Source organism: Crinia signifera, chromosome 19 (genome assembly GCF_055691185.1).
Source record: "Crinia signifera chromosome 19, ASM5569118v1, whole genome shotgun sequence".
NCBI lineage: Eukaryota > Metazoa > Chordata > Amphibia > Anura > Myobatrachidae > Crinia > Crinia signifera.
Genome location: NC_139226.1, coordinates 86,525,122 through 86,545,105, shown reverse-complemented (window position 1 = coordinate 86,545,105; position 19,984 = coordinate 86,525,122). Strand labels below are relative to the sequence as shown.

Here is a 19,984-nt window from a genome sequence, read left to right as displayed (position 1 = left end):
TTCGCCGTTTGCAAGATTTCCACTGAGAGCAAATGCTTTAGTAGAAAGCATTCCGCAGAGAGATGCCATGTGTTAGTGGTAGAGTTCCCCTTAATAATGCTGACTGTGTAATACTTTGTCTCCATCCACGATGCACTGTTCCCATTGCTGCATCAGCCTTAGCGGACGGCTCAGAGTGGTGAGGCTTTATGTAACCTGTTGTCACAAGTGACAGCCGTTTCCTGCTCCGGATAAGCCAGGCATGTCCAACGTTGGCCCTCCAGATGTTGTGAAACTACACATCCCAGCATGCTTTGCCACAGTTTTGTTATTAGAGAATGCTAAAACTATTGCAAAGCATGCTGGGATGTGTAGTTACAAAACATCTGGAGGGCCAACGTTGGACATGCCTGCGATAAGCTGTATGTGCGAGGCTATGCACACTGTGGCTATAGCGCATGTTCTCCTAAAAACTACAAGTCCTGTAATGGCAGCATGGTTTCTTGTTACTAGACAAACACATTAACAGGTCTTACTGCAATGTGGGGACTGGGTGCAGTTACACTCTGGTGCTTGGCGTGCGTCAGCCTCAAGAATTTGCCATTTACACAATGATGCCAGCATTACCGAGCTGGTAAGTGTCGGGTTCCTGTGACTGATATAGGAAGAATGCAGAGCGCTCCATGGTGCCACCACCATTCATTGGTCCTCCTTTATGTCAGACATCATGATGCTTTCATCCAGTCCTTTTGTGCCAATTAAAGGGGTAATGCACAAACCTGGTACCACAGAAATCAATGATATGCATTGGCCAACTATTTTTCCAGAACATTTCCATAAGTCCTCAGCGTGTGTCCTGCAATTTACAGTGATATTAGCACTTTCTTTGACTCGCTTGCAGATCTGTTTTAATAACGGCCATGTCCGTAACACCACCAGTTACAGCCGTCCTACATTAGATCAGTGGATCTTCATTGTCCTGGGACCCTGACACTAACCTCCACTCCCAGCCTATCCCCTGGCCAACTCATATTCAGTATCAGGAGCCTATTCCCAGCAGGGGTGTAAACCAAGCTCTCAAGTGCTGTTGATTATCTGTTGTTCCCAGCAGGGTACAAACCTGGGCCAGACCTGCCAAACACATTACACCCAGGTTATCAGATGGGGATTATGCCCCAACTCACTCTGTGTGTCTGAGAACAAACCCAGACCCACCTATCAAGCTGTGAATGACCCTCTTTTTGCACTATATTGTAAATTGGCAATCCATTCAATAGAGAACTACAAGCAGTGGTGTCTGCAGCCCCTCATCATGACATTCACGGGGGATTGCCAAGGTTTCTGGTTTAGCGAATCGGTTGAGTCTAGATCAACAATCACGTGGTTGACCACTCTTGGTCTAAAGCATCTCGTTAAATGCCTAAAACTAGTTGACAGAATCTAGATAGACGGTAACAAAAGTTTAATTGCAAGCATTAGATCGATGAGGACTTGATCAACAATTACTAGGTTGACACGAGTTTTTCATGTGTGTTTTTTTTTTTTTGTGTCTGTGTTCACACTGACACCAAAAGGTGTACCGTGTCCCCACGCTATGAACCAAGTCGGTCTAAAGCAAAAAAGAAATCATGAAAAACTTGTGACTGCTGATCATGATCCCGCTTCTGTCTCACCTACGTTACTGTCCAGTGGTAGCCAACTCCAGTCCTCGAGAGCTACCAGCAGTTCATCATTTGCAGTCAACCTAGCTGCTGCACAGGTGCACTCATTACTCACTAACACATTTTAAAAGATCCACAGGTGGAGCTAATTACTTTACGGAGATCTGGAAAAACATTAAATGTTTGTAGCTCTCGAGGACTGGAGTTGGCTTCCCCAGGTCTAGACTCTGTCAACTAAATGTAGGCTTCTAGCCACGTGATTGTCGATCTAAATGCCGCTGACCGGATACGCTGCTAAGCACGTGTGTACATGTTATCATGGGTATGTAATCTATGTGCTGGATCGATCCCCCGGGAATCGCCAGCGCTACAGCCGCTGCTGATTACAACCCCAGTAACCGCCCCCCCCTCCCAGTAATGATAGGTCCAATTTAACAATAGGTAGTAATCTATATCCAGCATACATTTGGGTTACTATTATTGATTACAGGGCCCCTGATTATCCCGATGCGACCTTCCATCCCGTCTCCCTGTTCTGTGTTGCTTCAGAGGGATTGCTTTGATATGCAGATGAGCGACTGCCGCACAAATTGAATGTATTTTGAGCACTCATGACCATAACCCAGCAGTAGTCCTAGAACCATCAGCTGTGACAATATCCCAGCAGCCTCCTTTCCTGTTAGTGTGTAAGGCAGCAGTAGTCCTAGAACCATTAGCTGTGAAAATACAGTTATTGCACTCTAGTGGTTAGGTGCTGGATTCCTGACGGCCATTTTAAATAGCAAGACTGAGCAGTGCGCTAATATTCAGCCTCTCCAGACAGCTGGACGCGGTTCACTCCGGAAACAGAGCCCCACATTTATGCAGAGCTATTATTAGGCACCTTGAATTGTACTGAAGGCCATGTTAATTATAAATAATAACTTTGCACTTATCACAAGTTCCTAGATCATTGCAGAGGGATAGCTTAATACATCACCGCAGTCATTATTGGGCAGGTTTAAGTGGATCTCGTTTGAATGAGCTCCAGAAAGATGAGAATGAAGAGATCGGTCTGACAGCCTCAAACCCGCAGTTTGATGATGATGATGAGACCTTTGCTAAGTGCAAGAAGCCTCTTGTGCACCTAGGGCTAAATTTAGTAAAGCAAGTCATTTTGTGTCTGGAACAAACCATGTAATGCAAGGGGAGCAAATAAGTTTATATTGTATAAATACGGGCTGCTTTTGCATGTAGCCCACACTGCAATTTAGATTTCAGGTACTTGTGTATTTTGGCGGCGCCCATCGCATACCATAAGGCATATGATGGTATGTGACGCGATATCGCGCGATATTTTACAATGCCATACAATTTTTAAATTGTATGACATTGTATATGGCATACAATGCGATGCGATTAAACATTGTATAAGCACCCTAATGGGTGCTTACAATGTTAAATGCACCCCCCCACTATAAACGTGAACCCGAAGCGTGGCGAGCGCAGCGGTACGCGTCCTCCGACCTTTTCATTCCCCCACTATCCACGTCGGCGTGGAGTTGAGAATAGAAAGTGTGGCGAGCGCAGCGAGGGAACGTGGATACCTGTGAAGGCCGCGAGGGGACTCCGATACCTGTGAAAGTATCCGCGGGGCTCGCAACGCTTCGGGCTCGGTGGCTCGCTGCGCTCGCCACACTTTCTATTCTCAACTCCACCCCGACGTGGATAGTGGGGGTATGAAAAGGTCGGAGGACGCGTACCGCCGCCCCTCGCAGGCTTGCTGCGCTCGCCACACTTCGGGTTCACGTTTATAGTGGGGGGGGGGGGGGGTGGCGTGGGGGTGCATTTAACATTGTAAGCACCCATTATGGTGCTTATACAATCTTTCATCGTATAGGGGGCAAAAATCGCGTCGCATGGCATCAGGTGCATGGCATGCGATGCGATTAAAACATTGCGCGATGGGAATCGGGGGCGCCACTATAATACACAAGTACCAGATTTCACTTTGAACACATCACACCCAAATATAAAAATTATACACACTAGAGCAGTGATTTTCAACCTTTTTACCGTACGGCACACTAAATAAATTTTAAAATTGGCGAAGCACACCATGAGATCCCCACAGGGCAAAACACATTGGCCCCCACAGGAAAAAAACAAACCTATTGCCCCACATATAAAAAACAATCACACTGGTCCCCACTGGTAACACAAATATACATTGTCCCTTTAAATGAAAAGAAGATACCAGTAAATAACACTTGAACTGGTGGTGGCTGTAAACTAGTTTGGGCATCTAGATATGGAGGCACACTTGAGAACAGCTCAAGGCACACTAGTGTGCCACGGCACAGTGGTTAAAAAATACTGCACTAGAGGATAAAGTAGACAATATGCACAATAAGACCATTGTTAACGATCTAGTGCGTACATGTACGAAAACATAATTAACGGTGCTTGCTCCTTTGGGTTGTTAGCGGTACTCTGTCACCTGTGAGTCCTGACTATATTGTCACAGGCAGCTATACCCCTGGATGCGGCCACTGAATGATAACCTTTATCATTTAGTGTGTATTCACTACTTCGTTTGTTAGGGTGTTCCTGGCAGTTCAAGGGGAATTGTTGACTGCATCCTATCGTTTGCGGTGTTGTCAAATGTGTAACCAGCTCTTATCTCTCTGCACAAGTTACATCTGCCCCATCTGCAGTGCAAAATGGCTTTGCCCATTTGCGCACTTTTGTGCTTTGCTAATAAAGCTGAATTCGACCCATAGTTCTTTAATACTGCTGAAATGAACGGTTCCTTGCACCTGATTTCGGACATGGCCTCAGAAATCCTGTTGTTCTCTTTCGGGGTAATAACCTTTCCACGTATTCTGTAATTCACAGCTGCTGTTGTTTTATCCTATATAGGTTACGGTTACCAGTTGCAAATCTACTGCAGTGCCAACGGTTTTGCTGCATCTGTCTGCAGTATTTATTGCAGCCGTGCATTTTATGTAGCAGGAATTCTATTTCTAATCTATCACTAACGTTACTCATTTTGCCATTTGCCTGATCAGCTGTCCCAGCATGAATTAATAGATGAGAAAAATCATTCCATATACAGCGGTAAGGTATGATGCTTTTTGGGGGACTCCCTGCCACCAGGCAGATGTACTAAGCCTTGGAGAGCAATAGGGAAGAGAGAGAGAGAGAGAGTATCAGCCAATCAGCTGGAATGGAATGAAGGCACATGGTACTAGCTCTGGAGAGAATGGAGGGTGATCTAGCACTGCATTCTTTTTCTCGGCCAATAACGTCTTTACAGAGACAGCTGTGTGGGCCGGTGTGTTCTGATGGGGATGGAACCATTTTCCCATGACTCTGACCTCTTTCTTCTTCTTCTCTCCTGCAAAGTTGTTAGGGTATACGGTTGTTGGGTTGACACATATAAGGTCGACATCCATGGGGTTGACCACTAAAGGTCGACACAATAATTATGTTGACAATGGCTAGGTCGACAGTCAAAATGTCGACATGGATTTTTTTTTATCACATTAATACATCTTCCCCATTTTTTCAGTTCTTTCACTTTATGGCACATTTTATCTTTGGTATATAGGCCCTTATTCAGATCTGATTCCAGTACAAATTTGTTCTCAAAATGGGCAAAACCATGTGCACTGCAGGGGGTGGGGTGCAGATATAACATGTATAGAGAGTTAGATTTGTGTGAGTTATTTTCTTTCTGCAGGGTAAATACTGGCTGCATTATTTTTACACTGCAAATTAGATTTCAGTTTCAAAACACCCCACCTAATATTACCCCTCTCTGCACATGTTACATCTGCCCCACCTGCAGTGCACATTTTGGCCATTTTGAGAACAAATTTGTACTGCGATAAGATCTGAATAATCTAGTTCTAGAACTAATTTCATCCATCACTTGGTGTTTCTTCAGTGCTGACTTTGGTTCTCCTTGGGTGCGGAAAGGATGCACTGTGGTTCTCCTTGGGTGCGGAAAGGATGCACTGTGGTTCTCCTTGGGTGCGGAAAGGATGCACTGTGGTTCTCCTTGGGTGCGGAAAGGATGCACTGTGGTTCTCCTTGGGGGCGGAAAGGATGCACTGTGGTTCTCCTTGGGTGCGGAAAGGATGCACCTTGCCTTTTAATAACCGTAGCATACAGCTGCCATGGTCCTGTGGTGATTTGGCTGGGAGGTAGTCCTTCAGGAGCACAAAAGCGTGGGTGCACAGATGATCACAAAATTTTCTTCTGTTAGAAAGAAAGTAACGGGGCGCAGTCTCCTTTTTTAAAGTTCCAATGACCTGGATATAGAGTTGGGAGCAAAGGCGTTTCTGGTATTGTGTATTTTGCTGGGGAAGACCCTGCATTTGCACACGGCACAGAAATACTGGGCAGCGCTGCCATTGAAACCCTCTCCTGAAGTCTCCGTACCTCTTACCCCCCTGTGTACCCATGCTTTATTTTCTGGCACATAGCAGGCTGTATACGCACTAAGATCCTTTTGTAGGCCTGCGGTGGCTTTCTGGCGCTAGCATAATAGGAACCTAGTGCCGACTCAACCTACTGTGGATGCAAGTGACCAATGGTTTCCCTGCGCCCAAGTGTCTGTCAGGGCCGCACGCCATGTGCATCTCAGGGTTACTGCACAGAGCTGCAATTACAACTACATAGGATCCATGCAGAAAATGAGGCACCCTGCCAGCAAAGAACAGACGGATACCAATGTATTTGCTGGTCCTGGCAATCTGTTGATGACCCTGTAGCTGCTTGTTCTGTACCGTAAATTGAGGGAGGCTGAGGGCTTGGTGATCCGTGTTAATAAAGGCAGCTATTCCTATTGGTACAGGCTTGGAATTCCTGATTAGCTGCCCTTACTTACACTTTGGTGCCTGGTTGGCATTGGTGACACTAGCTGATGCGGGCCGTATATAATGGTCACGATGGTGGTTAATAGACAGGTAACCCTTTATGGAGTTCTGTATGGCCTGTACTTGTGGCGCCCCCTGCTGGATGCAAACTCTGTTTTGTGAAATGGAAGATGTTTGTAAAGCTAGCCATACAATAGGCGAATTACATTCGATTTGGGCTCTTTTAATGCGATTGTGGCGATCAATCGCATGAAAAGCATCTAAATTGCATGTGATTGATGGCAGTTCTGATGCATAGTCCCATGCGCATCGCACCAGAGCCCACAAGTCGCAATGGCTGCAGAAGCAATTTGTCGGATTGCATCTAGAGCCGGGCAGGCGTTGCTGCGATTGCATGCGATCTATATCTGATGCAAAAAGGATCACATTCGATCTATCTCATGCGATCTTCTAAGGCAGTGGTTCCCAACCCTGGTCCTCAAGTACCCCCAAGAGTACACGTTTTCCAGGTCACCCAGCAGGTGCACAGATTATTTATGCACATTTTTAAAGATCCACAGGTGGAGCTAATTATAGCACTTGTGATTCTGGGTGGAGACCTGGAAAACGTGCACTGTGTGGGGTCCTTGAGGACTAGGGTTGGGAACCACTGTTCTAAGGTGACTTCTCCGCTCGAGGAAGTTGCCCTAGTGCAGAGGTTCTCAAACTATATAGCTCAGGGACCCCATCAGTCAATAAAAATAATGACAGGACCCCAGCAAGTGACTGCAGAAGGTCATCACATCACATGTGTAGGCAGCAGACAGGGCATGCATGGCAGCATTGTGGAGGCACAAAGTGATGGGAGGAGTAAAAATAAGACAACTCAACTGTTTTACAGACTCCTTGAATCACTGACTGAGATTAGATAAGTGATCAGCCTGATGTCAGCAACATGGGAGTCGCATCCCCATGCTGAGAAGGTCACGGCCCACATTTTGAGAACCACTGCCCAGGTGTATGGGGGCCGTAAGAAACGCATTGATCTAACCGTGTCCTTCCGCTCAAAGGGTCGACAGTGTTGTGGTTGACTCCAAAAGGTCAACAGGTACAAGATCAACATTGACAAAATGTTGACATTGAAAAGGTTGACAGGAACCATGAGGGTTGGTTCTTTTTTTTTTTTTTTTTTTTTAGGTGAGGGCACCTGTCGAAATGGACCCAGATTAGTGGAGCACATTCACTCGCTCCGCACCCAGAACGCTCTGCACATATGTGCTATTACGTGGGGGGGGGGGGTAGGTGTGTGTGGTGGGGTCCCCAATACTGACAGCTGATAGGAGGCGCTCTCTCTTTCTGTCTTGTATGGAACTAAGTAGCAGGGGTCCTGTCTTTCTCTGTGGGCGCTAACAGGGCTCCTGGCATCACGCTGCAGCCGGAGAAATGATTGTGCATAGTGCAGGCTCATGGTTTGCTGCCCCCTTTATAAGGAATCCATCATGCAGAGAATGGCTGAGTAGTTCTGTTCCCTTCCCATCATGTAATGAATTAGTCAGGCAGGTGCGAGTGCCACTTTCTGCGTGGGAGGCTCCTGAAGGAATTGGCTGCTCTCTCTTCTTATTGCTTCTCATATGCTATGCTCATAACTTACTGCCGGAGCTTGTGTGTGTGTGTGAGACATACAGGGAGTGATTTGTGTCCCTTCTAAGCAGCTGCTAATGTACAATATCGCACCTGAATGGCCGCCTTGCATAAGCACAGCGCTGTATGATACCTAAAGGCACAATGACCTTATTCCTCTACATAATTGTGTGTAGTCCAGGAGAGGGTATATATGACATAGTTGTGTGCTCACTCTCTGCAGGCTGTTTATTAACAGTATCTTATATAGTGCAGCGTATTCTGTTGCACTTTACAATAGGAGACACAACAAACTGGGTATTTACAGACAGTCAAAGGTATGAGGGCCCTGCTCGCAAGCTTACAATCTATAGGGCTATTGTGCTGTATTAGGCCGTTGTTTGCCATACTCCTGACACCTGCTCTCATTGTGATATGCCACAAAGGCTAAATCTCCGCCTGTGCTCAGGTGTCGACAATGACATCCAAAGAATGTGAAAAACTCTTGTCCGCCTTTTTCATGTTACCCTTATGATTGTTAACGAATGTGCAGGGCTTCTGTGCGGGCAACTTGCACAGTCGCCGTGGCATCCGCACAGGGATGTGGGATGGAGGTGGGCAGGGAGCAGTCTCATGCGAACGCCCTATGTTTCTTGGGCTTACCTACAAAACGGTGGGTGTGCCAAGAAAAACGCAGGGGGTCCCCATGTGAACAAAGGTGGACACCTGCCTTTCGGGGGGTGTGTGGCTGATGTCATAGAATATTGTCCGTCGGCTCCGTTCTCTGACCCAGACACCGCAAGCCTAGGTCAGTCAAGAATGCAAACGGTAAAAATAATTAGATGGTCGGCAACCATATCAACCCCATCCATTTGCAAACCGGCGGGGATGTTAGGAGCGGGGTATGTCCGGCAGGCGGTGTTAGAAAACTCTCTAATCAGCAAATCTTTGGCGCTTAGTGAGTCAAACAGAATCCCCCCTGTTGAGCTGTACCACACATAACCATACTGTTAATCATAATAGAAATGTGCTCTCCGACTCTACCAGGTCACCCTGCACCTTAGTGCTTCCAACCACTGGCTTGACCATGACCTCAGGTTGGTTGGCGCCTGCAGCAGTCCTTTGTTAGGATCCTGTATTATTATGGCACGCAGTCATTTCATCATGTGCTAATAAAACGTGAGCTGGCTCACAGTGAGGCAAGATCAACCATGACGGTGTAGCAGCCTAGCACTCTCTGTTTCCCAAACAAAGAAGATTTGTGTTGCAGTACATGCCAGCTACCATGATGGAAGGAAGTGCTGACTGACAGCCATCCCTACTCCAGTATTCCTGTAACCATTTGCTACCTACAGTGGGAATTGCAATGATTTATGTTTGCCTTTAAAAAAAAAAAAGTGATCTATCGTTGTACTGGCTGTTCCTTACAGATTCTAAAGGGAAATTATAAATCACCCCTCATGTGCATTTAGTTTTGCATACTGAATGAATTTCAGGGGACTCTAAAAGTAAATTGTCGCTAAAGTATAAATCTCACCTGGTTGTTTCTTTATTTTTATTTTTTTTCCCTGCGGCTTCTGTGCTTTCCTTGCATTTATCGGTACTTTTTTAGTTTCACGGCGGCTGATATATCGGATGCGATCCGATTGCGATTTTTTTTTACCTGTTCATAACCCCACTATCCACTACGCATGGAGTTTATTTTATATAGTGTGGCGAGTGCAGTAATCCCCGTCCCCTCGCTGGTCTCGCCACGCTTCGGGCTCGCCACACTATGTAAAATCAACTCCATGCATAGTGGATAGTGGGGTTATGAACAGGTTAAAAAAATTGCATCGAACCGCATACGATATATCGCCTGCCGTAAAACTAAACAAGTACCCATTTGTCATATTTGTGTTGGAAAAGAGAATCGGGGAAAAATTACAGAAAAGGCAGAGTAGATCCCACTTCTCGCACCATGGTTACTATAACATGTTATAACACCTGGGCCAGATGGGATTCATCCTAGGGTACTAATGGAATTAGCTTCCCCTCTACATTAGATATTTGATAATTCACTATCATCAGGAAAGGTACCAAAAGACTGGAGAATAGCAGAGGTAGTGCCATTATTCAAAAAAGGGAAAACAAGAGGATCCAGCTAATTACAGACCTGTTAGTTTACCCACTATTGATGTTAAACTATTTGAAGGATTTTTAAGAGATGGTATCCAGCAATATTTAGACCTTCATAGTTTACTCCGTAATAACCAGCATGGGTTCGTGAAAAATCGTTCATGCCAAACTAATCTACTTGGTTTCTATGAAGAGGTTAGTAAAAACCTTGATAATGGAAATGCTGTAGATGTGATTTTCCTAGAATTTGCTAAAGCCTTCGACACCATACCACACAAGAGGTTGATAAATAAAATGGAGGACATGGGATTAGGGGCAAATATCTGTAGATGGGTAGGGAACTGGCTGTGTAATAGAGAACAAAGAGTGGTCGTGAACAGTGCCGTATCGAATATGACACCAGTACCAAACGCAGGATTTTCAAAAGGGGGTTTCTAAAAGGGCCGGAGCAAAGCACGGAGATTAAGACTTAGGGGCCCCTACCGATCCTGTAGAGGTTGGGGAAGCTTTGATGTCCCGCAGGTGGTAGGGGGTATTATATCAACCGCTCAGCATGTAGGGCCTGGATCAGTAATTTCCACTAATTACCCCTTTACTGCACATATGGTGGGAGATGGGGTGGTAGAAGCAGGCATTGGGCTGAATGAAGGGGCCCTGATACATAACTTCCAGGGTGGTAAAGGATGTTTAATACGCAGAGAAGGGGTGTATAGTGGAGTGGGCTTATTATTCATAATTTTCTGGTGGGAGGACAGCTTGCTTGACTGCAGATATCTCCAGTTACTGGAAATACATTTCTTAGATTTTAATGGAATTAAAATCTAGAGAATCCCACCTACCAAATGGTATTGGGGACTAGGGGATCAGAGTTCAAGAGGCAGAGCAATCTGCCAATGAGAATATAAAACTACATACCAGGTGTGTGGAGCTGGAGCAGTAACCAGCTGCTGGAAGGCCGATATCTCTGGTTCTGGGAACAGTAGAGACAAGCTACTAGTGTCCATCAAAGGGGGAGAGTCCCAGATTTTGGAATATACCCTCAGAGAAACTATAAGTCAGACAGAACCTGAAATATCTGACCGGGAAGAGCAATTAACAGGCTTGGATGGGGACCACTGTTTTGAAGTCAGATATCTCCGGTTCCCAAGGGCCGATTTTTAAAATTCTTGTACCCATAGAAAGAGGGGACCCTTAGACTCCTGGGGGGGTTTCTGGGTACTCAGAAACCCCCCCCACCCCTGCGTGTGCTACTGAGTACTAAGTGAGGTGCTTCAGGGTTCGGTTCTAGGGCCCATTTTATTTAACATTTTTATTAAGGATATTGGGATAAGGTTACTCCGCAATGTATCCATCTTTGCGGACAATACAAAACTGAGCAGAGTTATTAAATCATCAGAAAATGTCACCACGCTTCAAAATGATCTTGACAATCTAGATGAGTGGGCACTGTCAAACACCCTTTTTTCTGCTAGACAGGAATCTAGGGCACGAGTTTAGATTAGAAGAAAAACGATTTTGTTGATCTAGAACACGGGTGTCAAACACAAGGCCCGCGGGCCAAATCCGGCCCGCCAGACATCATCATGTGGCCCACGCGAGGAGATAGCACGCAGGGGCAGTGTGTCTAAAACAGGTGTGCTGCGTCCACGTCTGCCTTACCTGTTCCTCCACTGTCGGTGGCCATGTTCCTGTAGGCACATATGTATGTGGAGGAGGGCCCGGCCGCCTGTTCCCTCTGATGCCTGGCAGTGAAAGACACTGGGTGGGGACGTCATGACGATGACGCTGCCCACCCATGCGTCTGTAGAGAAGTAGGAGCAGGCAGGGAAGCTGGACCGGGAGTCGGGGACAGTGTGGCCGCAGCAAGCAGTGAAGAAAAGCTGGAAGCCGCTGCAGGACAGATGGAGAAACCGTAAGTGAGGATGAGGATCACACTCACAATAAAAAAAATATATATATCTGCTGTTTCCTGAGGTGTCCCCGTGTATAACAATAATGCCATGACACCACAGGCTGCTCCTCCTGTATAATCATTTATGTGTCATGGCATTACTTTTATTATATTATACAGGGGGAGCAGTCTGTGGTGTCATGACATTATTATTATTATACAGGGGGAGCAGCCTGTGGTGTCATGGCATTATAATTATACAGGGGGACCTACAGATACAACCGGCCTTTTGAGGGTGACCAAACTGCTGATGCGGCCCCTGATGAATTTGAGTTTGACACCCCTGATCTAGAAGAACAAATTTCTTTACAGTCAGAACAGTTACACTTTGGAACTCTCTTCCTGGAGAAGTGGTGTCGGCAGACACTATAAATATGTTTAAAATGAGGTTGGATAAACCTTTATTGGTTAAAAACATCCATGGGTACGAATAAGTAAAAAAATCTGTCTTTAAAATATCGGAACATACTATAGAACAAGGGATAAGATACTATAAACATAGGTTGAACTAGATGGACGCAAGTCTTTCTTCAGCCTCACCTACTATGTAACTCTATGTTTATGATCAAGGTGCTATTTGGCCACTTTTCATCCGATTTTGATAGATCGGGCTGAGAAATCAGATGAAAAGTTGCAATATCGCACGTGTTTAATATTCGGTCCCTTGCGCATCAGGTCGGGGTCTGAGATCGGACCTGCTGCACATGTAGTATTAATCAGAATTGCAGGCATTGGGTGCACATTGTTGCTGCTTTTATCACCTGCAATCTATTTGCTTTATATAGCCCATCAGCATATAGCCCATCAGCAAAATCGCATGCAAAATTAGCACATAAAGTACAAAATTGAATGGAAGGACTGCTGGGGAGGTTCAAGGGAAATGGAATGCGACTTGAGGCTCAGAAAAGTTGCAGTAGTGTATGGGGCCTTGTACAATCTGCATTTTTTTATAAGTTATATCGGTAAGGCCTTTATGCACTCAATGATCATATCCAGGCTGGACTACGGCAATCTCCTCCTAACTGGTATCCCCTGTCTGTCTGCCCCCTCTTTAGAATGTATACTCTCACGAGCAGGGACCTCTTACCTCATGTGCTTATCCTTACTTGCATGCTATTTGCTGCCACCTGGACACTTATGTTGCAGCAATCGGCTGATGTTCCCATAATCATTTACCCTGTATTCGTCCTGTATTGTCTTCAACTGTAAGTTGCTGTTTTCCAGTTTGATTATGTGTACTCTGTAACTGGGCACTGCAGAACCCTGGTGGCGCCATATAAATAAAGCAGAATAGTAGGGCCCCACTATTTGGTGTATCACTAATATGGCAATCAATTTTTTTTTTTAGCATTGATTCTTTCAGCATTTTTGTTTTCACCTTCAGACTGATATGCTCAACATACAAAACAGAAAAATAACAGGCAACACTGCGCCGTTGGTGGAAATACAAGATATGTCACCAAACACATCCAAAGAATACAAGAAAAAGACAGATTAAAACCACCTGTGGTTGCGCCAACTATGTTAATCCATTTGACAATTATACATGTGTGAGGTTTCAGTATTGGAAAGCTGGCGGGCTATATAGACGGAAGAAAACAACCTTTTTTCTCGTACATGCAATGAGAAAAATACAGAAAAAGACCTTATAGTGTAGTAGGTCATACAATGGGTTCAACATTTTTTATAAAGGGGACCCTACCCTTTATGAATAATAGGCCATGTTCTGCTGTTACAGCAGGGGTCTGGAACCCAACCTACGGCAATGAATGTGACCCTACCTCACGCCGCTTCATTCTGGTTTCCATTGTGTCTGGCTGGTTTCTTCCTACCTACTGTAGGTTTGTTCGGTCTTGCATACTGAAAGCTAAACCCTAATCAATCAATATGTGTTCTTTACAGCCATGTTGCCCAGAGAAACCACACCGTGCTTGAGTTTAGACACTGTGGACAGATGAGATCTTCCGACTAAGCTTTTGTACCAAAGAGCGGTCTTTAGCCCAGAGCCTTAAAGAGAATGGACTCCAAACAGGAAGATGCACATGTGTGGCCACCTGCTGGGGATCAGCAGCCTAGCACAGCACAGGTAAAGCTACCTGATTGTTGCATATCTACTAACACTGTCTAACCAATTTGCTAACCATTTTGCTTCAGTAACAGCTAACGATGCGGAAATTACTTGCATCCTCACTCCTTTACTGAATAGGAGTCAGGCTTGTATGAAACTTTGGTATTTACCAATTGTACGATAGTCCTATATTTTTCCCTTTGCCCATATCCTCCACATTTTAGGTTACCTTGTTCACATTTGGGAGGTCATTCTGGTTTGTCGGGTCCCTGGTGTGGTCGCACCAGGGACCGATGTTTTAGCACTGCGCTTATTCGCATATGCAGGCCTGCAGTGCGGGCACCTTTGAAGACTTGCATAGTCTCTGTGGCGCTCGCACAGGAGGGGTTGGAGGTGTTCGTATGCGAACGTCCTGCAATTCTTGGACGTACCCACAAAAACACTTGGCGTCCACATGCGAACGTGGGCAGTTACGTGGGCTGATGACTGAACCTGACGTCAGCTGCCCGCCCAGTTCTTAAAGCAGGATGCCGCAAATCTAAGTCATCAGAGACTAACTTAAATTTATGAGAACTGTAGAAATCATTTGATGCTCGGCGACCATCGAATGATTTTGGGCCTGCATTCTAGCCTGCGAATGGATGTATATGCAAATAATTTATTCGCAGTGCTGTGCGTACATTCGGGTGGTGGGGGTGTGCATTTTATGTCCGTCAGTGGGGTTAGAAGGCTTACTAAGAAGCGAGCTAGCTCTGTTTACTGAGCCAACTAGAATGACCTCCTTGGTTCATAATTCAAGATGATTTTACTGTTTAAGAGATGATATTTCTGTAACTGTTCCGAGTGTGAGATATGAGCCTTTCATCTGCAATAAGATACATAACTTATTGGAATTAAAGGACGCTTGTTCTATAAAATCTTCCTGCGCTTCCGCCTGCAGGTGCATTTTGTTCCAGATGGGGGCACTGTGGCACAGATTGTGTATAGTGATGACCAGGACCGCCCCTCACAGCAGGTGGTGTACACGGCAGACGCTTCTTCGTTCACGTCGGTGGATGCTTCCGAACACACCCTGGTGTACATCCACCCTGTGGATGGGTCACAGGTATGGGCACGCCAAGAGTTTCAGCAGGTAGATGTGGCATGATTATTCCCTTGTGTGATTAGTGCTGTTGTATTAAGATTTGTTTTTATGTTGCAATATACAGGTTTATTCTAATGCTATTAATGATGTTTGTTTGCCTATATCAACGTCTTGGTGATCTGATCTCTTCTAGACTCTGTTCACAGACCAGCCCCAGGTGGCCTATGTTCAGCAGGATGCCACAACCCAACAGGTACCAGTCCTTTATTGCTAGCGCTGGTTTGCTGTGACTGCGGGATGCGCATTTCCCTCCAGCTGTTGTTGAACTACACATCTCAGAATGCTTTGCTACAGTTTTAGCATGGCCAAATAGCAGAACTGTATCGGTGTATGCTGGCATAGTTCAGCAACAGCTGGAGGGCCAAAGGTTCCTCATCCCTGCCCTACTGCTTGTTACATGTTACTTTCTTGTTGCAGCAATAATGTCTGAGAAGCCGTTATGTCTGACTCTAGGGGCCGGATGTAATAGCGTCCGTTCAATGACCATGCCAAGTGCCTTGTACATGATTGCCCTTACATAAAACCACTCGGCATACCGCATGGCCGCTGAGCTCTGATGCTGTTGCATCCGGGTGTGGATTGGTTGATTGACCGTGTCTAAGTTGACGACTATTGGTCGACACCTTAAATAGGGTGACATGAGAAATGGTCGAAGTGGGAAAAGGTCAACATGTGTTTTTTTTTTTTTTGGGGTGTCAATGTCGATATGGACGCTGTATTAGTGTACCATGTCCCCTCGCATGGATTGCTGCACTCGCTATGCTTTGGGCACAGTGCCTCGCGGCACATTATTCTCTGGCTATATCTACTGGGATGGTAAAGTATGAACAACCCATGTTGACCTTTTATATGTGATGACCTGTTGACAAATTCTGGTCACCCTTTTGACTGTACCCTAATGACAGCATACCCTTTCATCCCAGAAGTAGGGATGGCCTTTGCCATCGATGGCAAAAGTGCAACTGGCCATAGATAGTGTAGCACTATTCAATGGATGACCATAAATGTTTTTACGTATCGATGGTCATCCATTTTCTTTGATTGGCCCACAGACCAATCAAAATACGGGGGCGGGTGTTGGGGGTGGACCTATGTCATTTCACCTTGGGGGGGGGGGGGGATAAAAAATGAAACTATGCTTCATTTAAGCTTGACATTTAAGTTCCCCCCCCCCCCCCCCCCCCCATCGATGGCAAAACTAATCGAAATCTGCCATAAACAATCGTTGATCTATAATCCTCGATGGTCATCCCTACCCAGAAGTGGCCTCTCCACAATATAGTAACCAATGGGATACCTGCAATTACCAGTCTTCGTTGCTCAAAGTCAGAGCGAAGTAGTTGCTATGGGTCCCTGGACTGTAATTTACCCCGACAACACCAGAGCCCCCCCCCCCCCCTTTCCAGGTGACTTGTGACTCTTACGCCTTCTCTTGTATCACAGGTAACCGTATTGCTGCCTGCGGCCCAGAGCATGAATGCTGCTAACCTAGCTGTGCTCAGCAGCGTTCCCGATTCTACCCAGCCCATGTCATTGGAGCCAGTGTCACAGGTAACCATACAGTGTGTTGCTTATCTTGTTATAGGAGTGCGAGCCATGCAACATGACGATCACCGGATGCCCTACGATTACTTGCGACACATAGTACCAATGCTGCTCGGATTACTCTCATACAGCCATACCTACTCTCTTGCCACCGTCATCAGTATATTATAAAAGCTCTGGCTGCATGTGGTGACTGATGAGGTTGGCATGTAGGGCTGAGAACGATGTAAAGAGCGGTAGGAGTGACCATCGTTTGCGTAAAGGTTTTCTCCTGGGGCAGCAGCTCTTTACTATTGAATCCTTTTTTCTTTGATCCCACGCTCAACTTGCAGCCAGAGCAGCAACCAGCATCTCGTTATGCCCCGAGCACGCAGCTTACGCTCTGTCTCTTTGTGTAGGACAAACAATACAGCCACAAACACCAGGTTCTGCCTGCTCCCCATGATGCTGAATAGGCCATTTTAAGTCTTTTATTCTTTTATTAAGAACTGTATTACGTGCTAAAAGGTGAAATTAAATATTCATTTATAGAACAAAAAAAAGCAAGTGTGAAACCAATCCTAAATGTTCCCTTTGCTTCCAGCCTGTACATGTGGTTTATGTACAGGATAAGTCAGTAGCCATGTGCCTTTATATAATAACGGAAAGCAGAGGTAACCTCTGTAATAGATGAATGTTCAAATTCCCATTTTATTATTGCTGTATAACGCTTAAGTGTGGGTGGCAACTGGATACTAGTACATTAATATTAAATTACAAACGGTTTTCTTCTAATGACAATCATAGAGTGGTCATCCTGCACAATAATTACAGGAGTGCATTGATATACAGCCTTATATGAAATTGCAAATGGACATAATGATGTCCATTATCTATATGTAATGTATTGGTGTGGGAAGCTGAAGCAGAGTCAGATAAATCTGGGCGATAGTTCCTGTCTGTGTAATGGAACTTGTAAACATTTATCCATATAGTTTACTAAATACAAATCCATGCAGTAGTGTTCTATGGCCGGCAGGCCTCTTGTTCTGTTGCTAGTAGGCCTCCAGATCTTTGGCTAGGAGTTGAACTTTTTTTAGCAGATATTTTGCTCATCTCTTACAACAAAGTTGGCACTCAAGGGGTTACATTTTTTGTTTTCTTTAAGCTGTCTTTTTTTATATACGTATTATCCCCAGGATCGTCATAGCCCCCTCTTTAGCTCCCCACACCCTTCCATTATTTTCCACCTATTTATTGGGACGTGTCACTTGCCTGTGACTTACCTTACCTTACCTAAATAAACTAGCGTCTCAGTTATGGAAGGTGTTCTTCTCCTGGTTTGGCATTCAGGCATCACTGTCATTCATTCAGGTGCATGAAAGGGGCTTGCCTCCTGTGGAGGGTGTGGAGAACCAGACAGACATGGCAACTCTGCAGGGCCCAAATGCTCATTCACAAGCTAAGGACGACGATGATGATGAGGAGGAAGATGACGACGATGATGAGGACGACGATGATGATGATGACGAGGATGAAGAAGAGGAAGATGGCGAGGACTCAGATGGAGCTGAATGGGAACCAGATCCACCACGACCTTTTGATCCTAATGACTTATGTGAGTTCTGTAGGTGGTGTTTTGATTAAATTCCGATTTTTTTTTTTTTTTTTTTTTTTTTTTTTTTTTTTAAAGCAGCAATCAATTACACTGCAAAACCAGGTTGATTTTTGCCATGTTATTGATTGCTGCTTTAAAAAACATGGGAAAACTCTCCCGAAATCTCTCTCTTTCTGAAACTCACCATATTACATTTGGCCCCAGGTTTGCTTCTGTGTCTAAATAGTTTTATAATTGGCAGCCACAAGCACTGGTTTTGCCTATTGCATTCACCATAAATAATATGAATACATTGGTCCTAGACCACCATTCCAAGGCACCCCTACAAGTGTCCTAAGGCACCGCAGGGTACCTCATCACACAGTTTGGGGACCGCTGTGCTAAAGGAAGCAGAGTATAAGCAATTCCTGACCAGGTTGGTTAATGCTTCAGATCTGTACTGTTATCAGAATATTCTATTAAACTTTTTGTTTTATAGTTTGTTGGGCTTAAGTTTTTATTGGTTTTCCTTTATCATACTGATAAGGATTGTGTGGAATACAATTTTGTACTGTGTACTCCCTCAGAGCAGTACAGGCGGGCAAACCCTTTATTTAGCGTTTTGATTAATTACATTTGCAACACGATTATCAGTGCTTTCCATACGTTTTTATTGATTATCACATGAGCTATACAGTATGTGCACAGGCAGCATATACAGGGTGACTGCAGGAATGGGGCAATGGTCAGACCGGCCGTAAGATTGAGTTCAGTGGGTTTGAGCTCTGCAGGGAGCTCTATAATCTGCTGATGTATGAAAAGCACCCTACCAGACTGGCTCATAGTAATATTAACTTTGGTGTTGCTTTATGAGGAACATATGCTGAATTGTAGTTACAGCAGCGCTTCTCAAACTGTGGGTCCCGACCTTCTCAGCATTGGGTCGCGGCTCCATGTTGCTGATCATCAGGCTGATGACTTTTCGAAGATAAGTCAGTGATTCAAGGAGTCTTTTGAATTGTCTGTTATTTTAGACTCCTCATATCATTTTGTGGCTCCACAATGCTGCCATGTATGTGCTGTCTGCTGACTACACATGTGACGTGATGACCTTCTGCAGTAACTTGCTGGGGTCCTGTCATTATTTGTATTGTCTGATGGGGTCCCAGAGCAAAATAGTCTGAGGACCTCTGAGTTACAGTAAGTAGGAGTCCCTTTTTCCTGGTATGTTCACGTGACCCTGATCCCCCTACATATTTCCTGCAGTCCGCCAATACGGCCAAAGTTCCGTTATTAAGGCTCCGGCACTATTTTTCAGCAGACAATTACAGGCAGCAAATCTGTCCAAGCATCTAGAAGATACTCCGGTATTTTGTCATACTATGACTATAATTAGGTGATCTGATGTTTGCATGCGGTTACACTTAACGTGTGTGGCAGAGCACAAGTTATTTATAACCTCTCCAAGTTCTAAATGT

General features: G+C 45.1%; 1 protein-coding gene across 3 annotated transcripts in view; it reads left to right on the top strand.

Moving 5' to 3' along the window:
- LOC146042702 (PR domain zinc finger protein 10-like) overlaps window positions 1-19,984 on the top strand; it is a 44,858-nt gene that overhangs the window by 4,753 nt on the left and 20,121 nt on the right. For 2 of the 3 annotated variants that reach the window (XM_083162867.1, XM_083162868.1), the window contains exons 2-6: window positions 14,076-14,259; window positions 15,182-15,373; window positions 15,519-15,578; window positions 16,829-16,936; window positions 18,284-18,527. In XM_083162867.1, the coding sequence (XP_083018993.1) occupies window positions 14,191-14,259; window positions 15,182-15,373; window positions 15,519-15,578; window positions 16,829-16,936; window positions 18,284-18,527 (673 nt within the window). In that variant the 5' untranslated portion in view covers window positions 14,076-14,190. The remainder of the gene's footprint in view (window positions 1-14,075; window positions 14,260-15,181; window positions 15,374-15,518; window positions 15,579-16,828; window positions 16,937-18,283; window positions 18,528-19,984) is intronic. The other variant, XM_083162869.1, reaches the window with a different exon arrangement.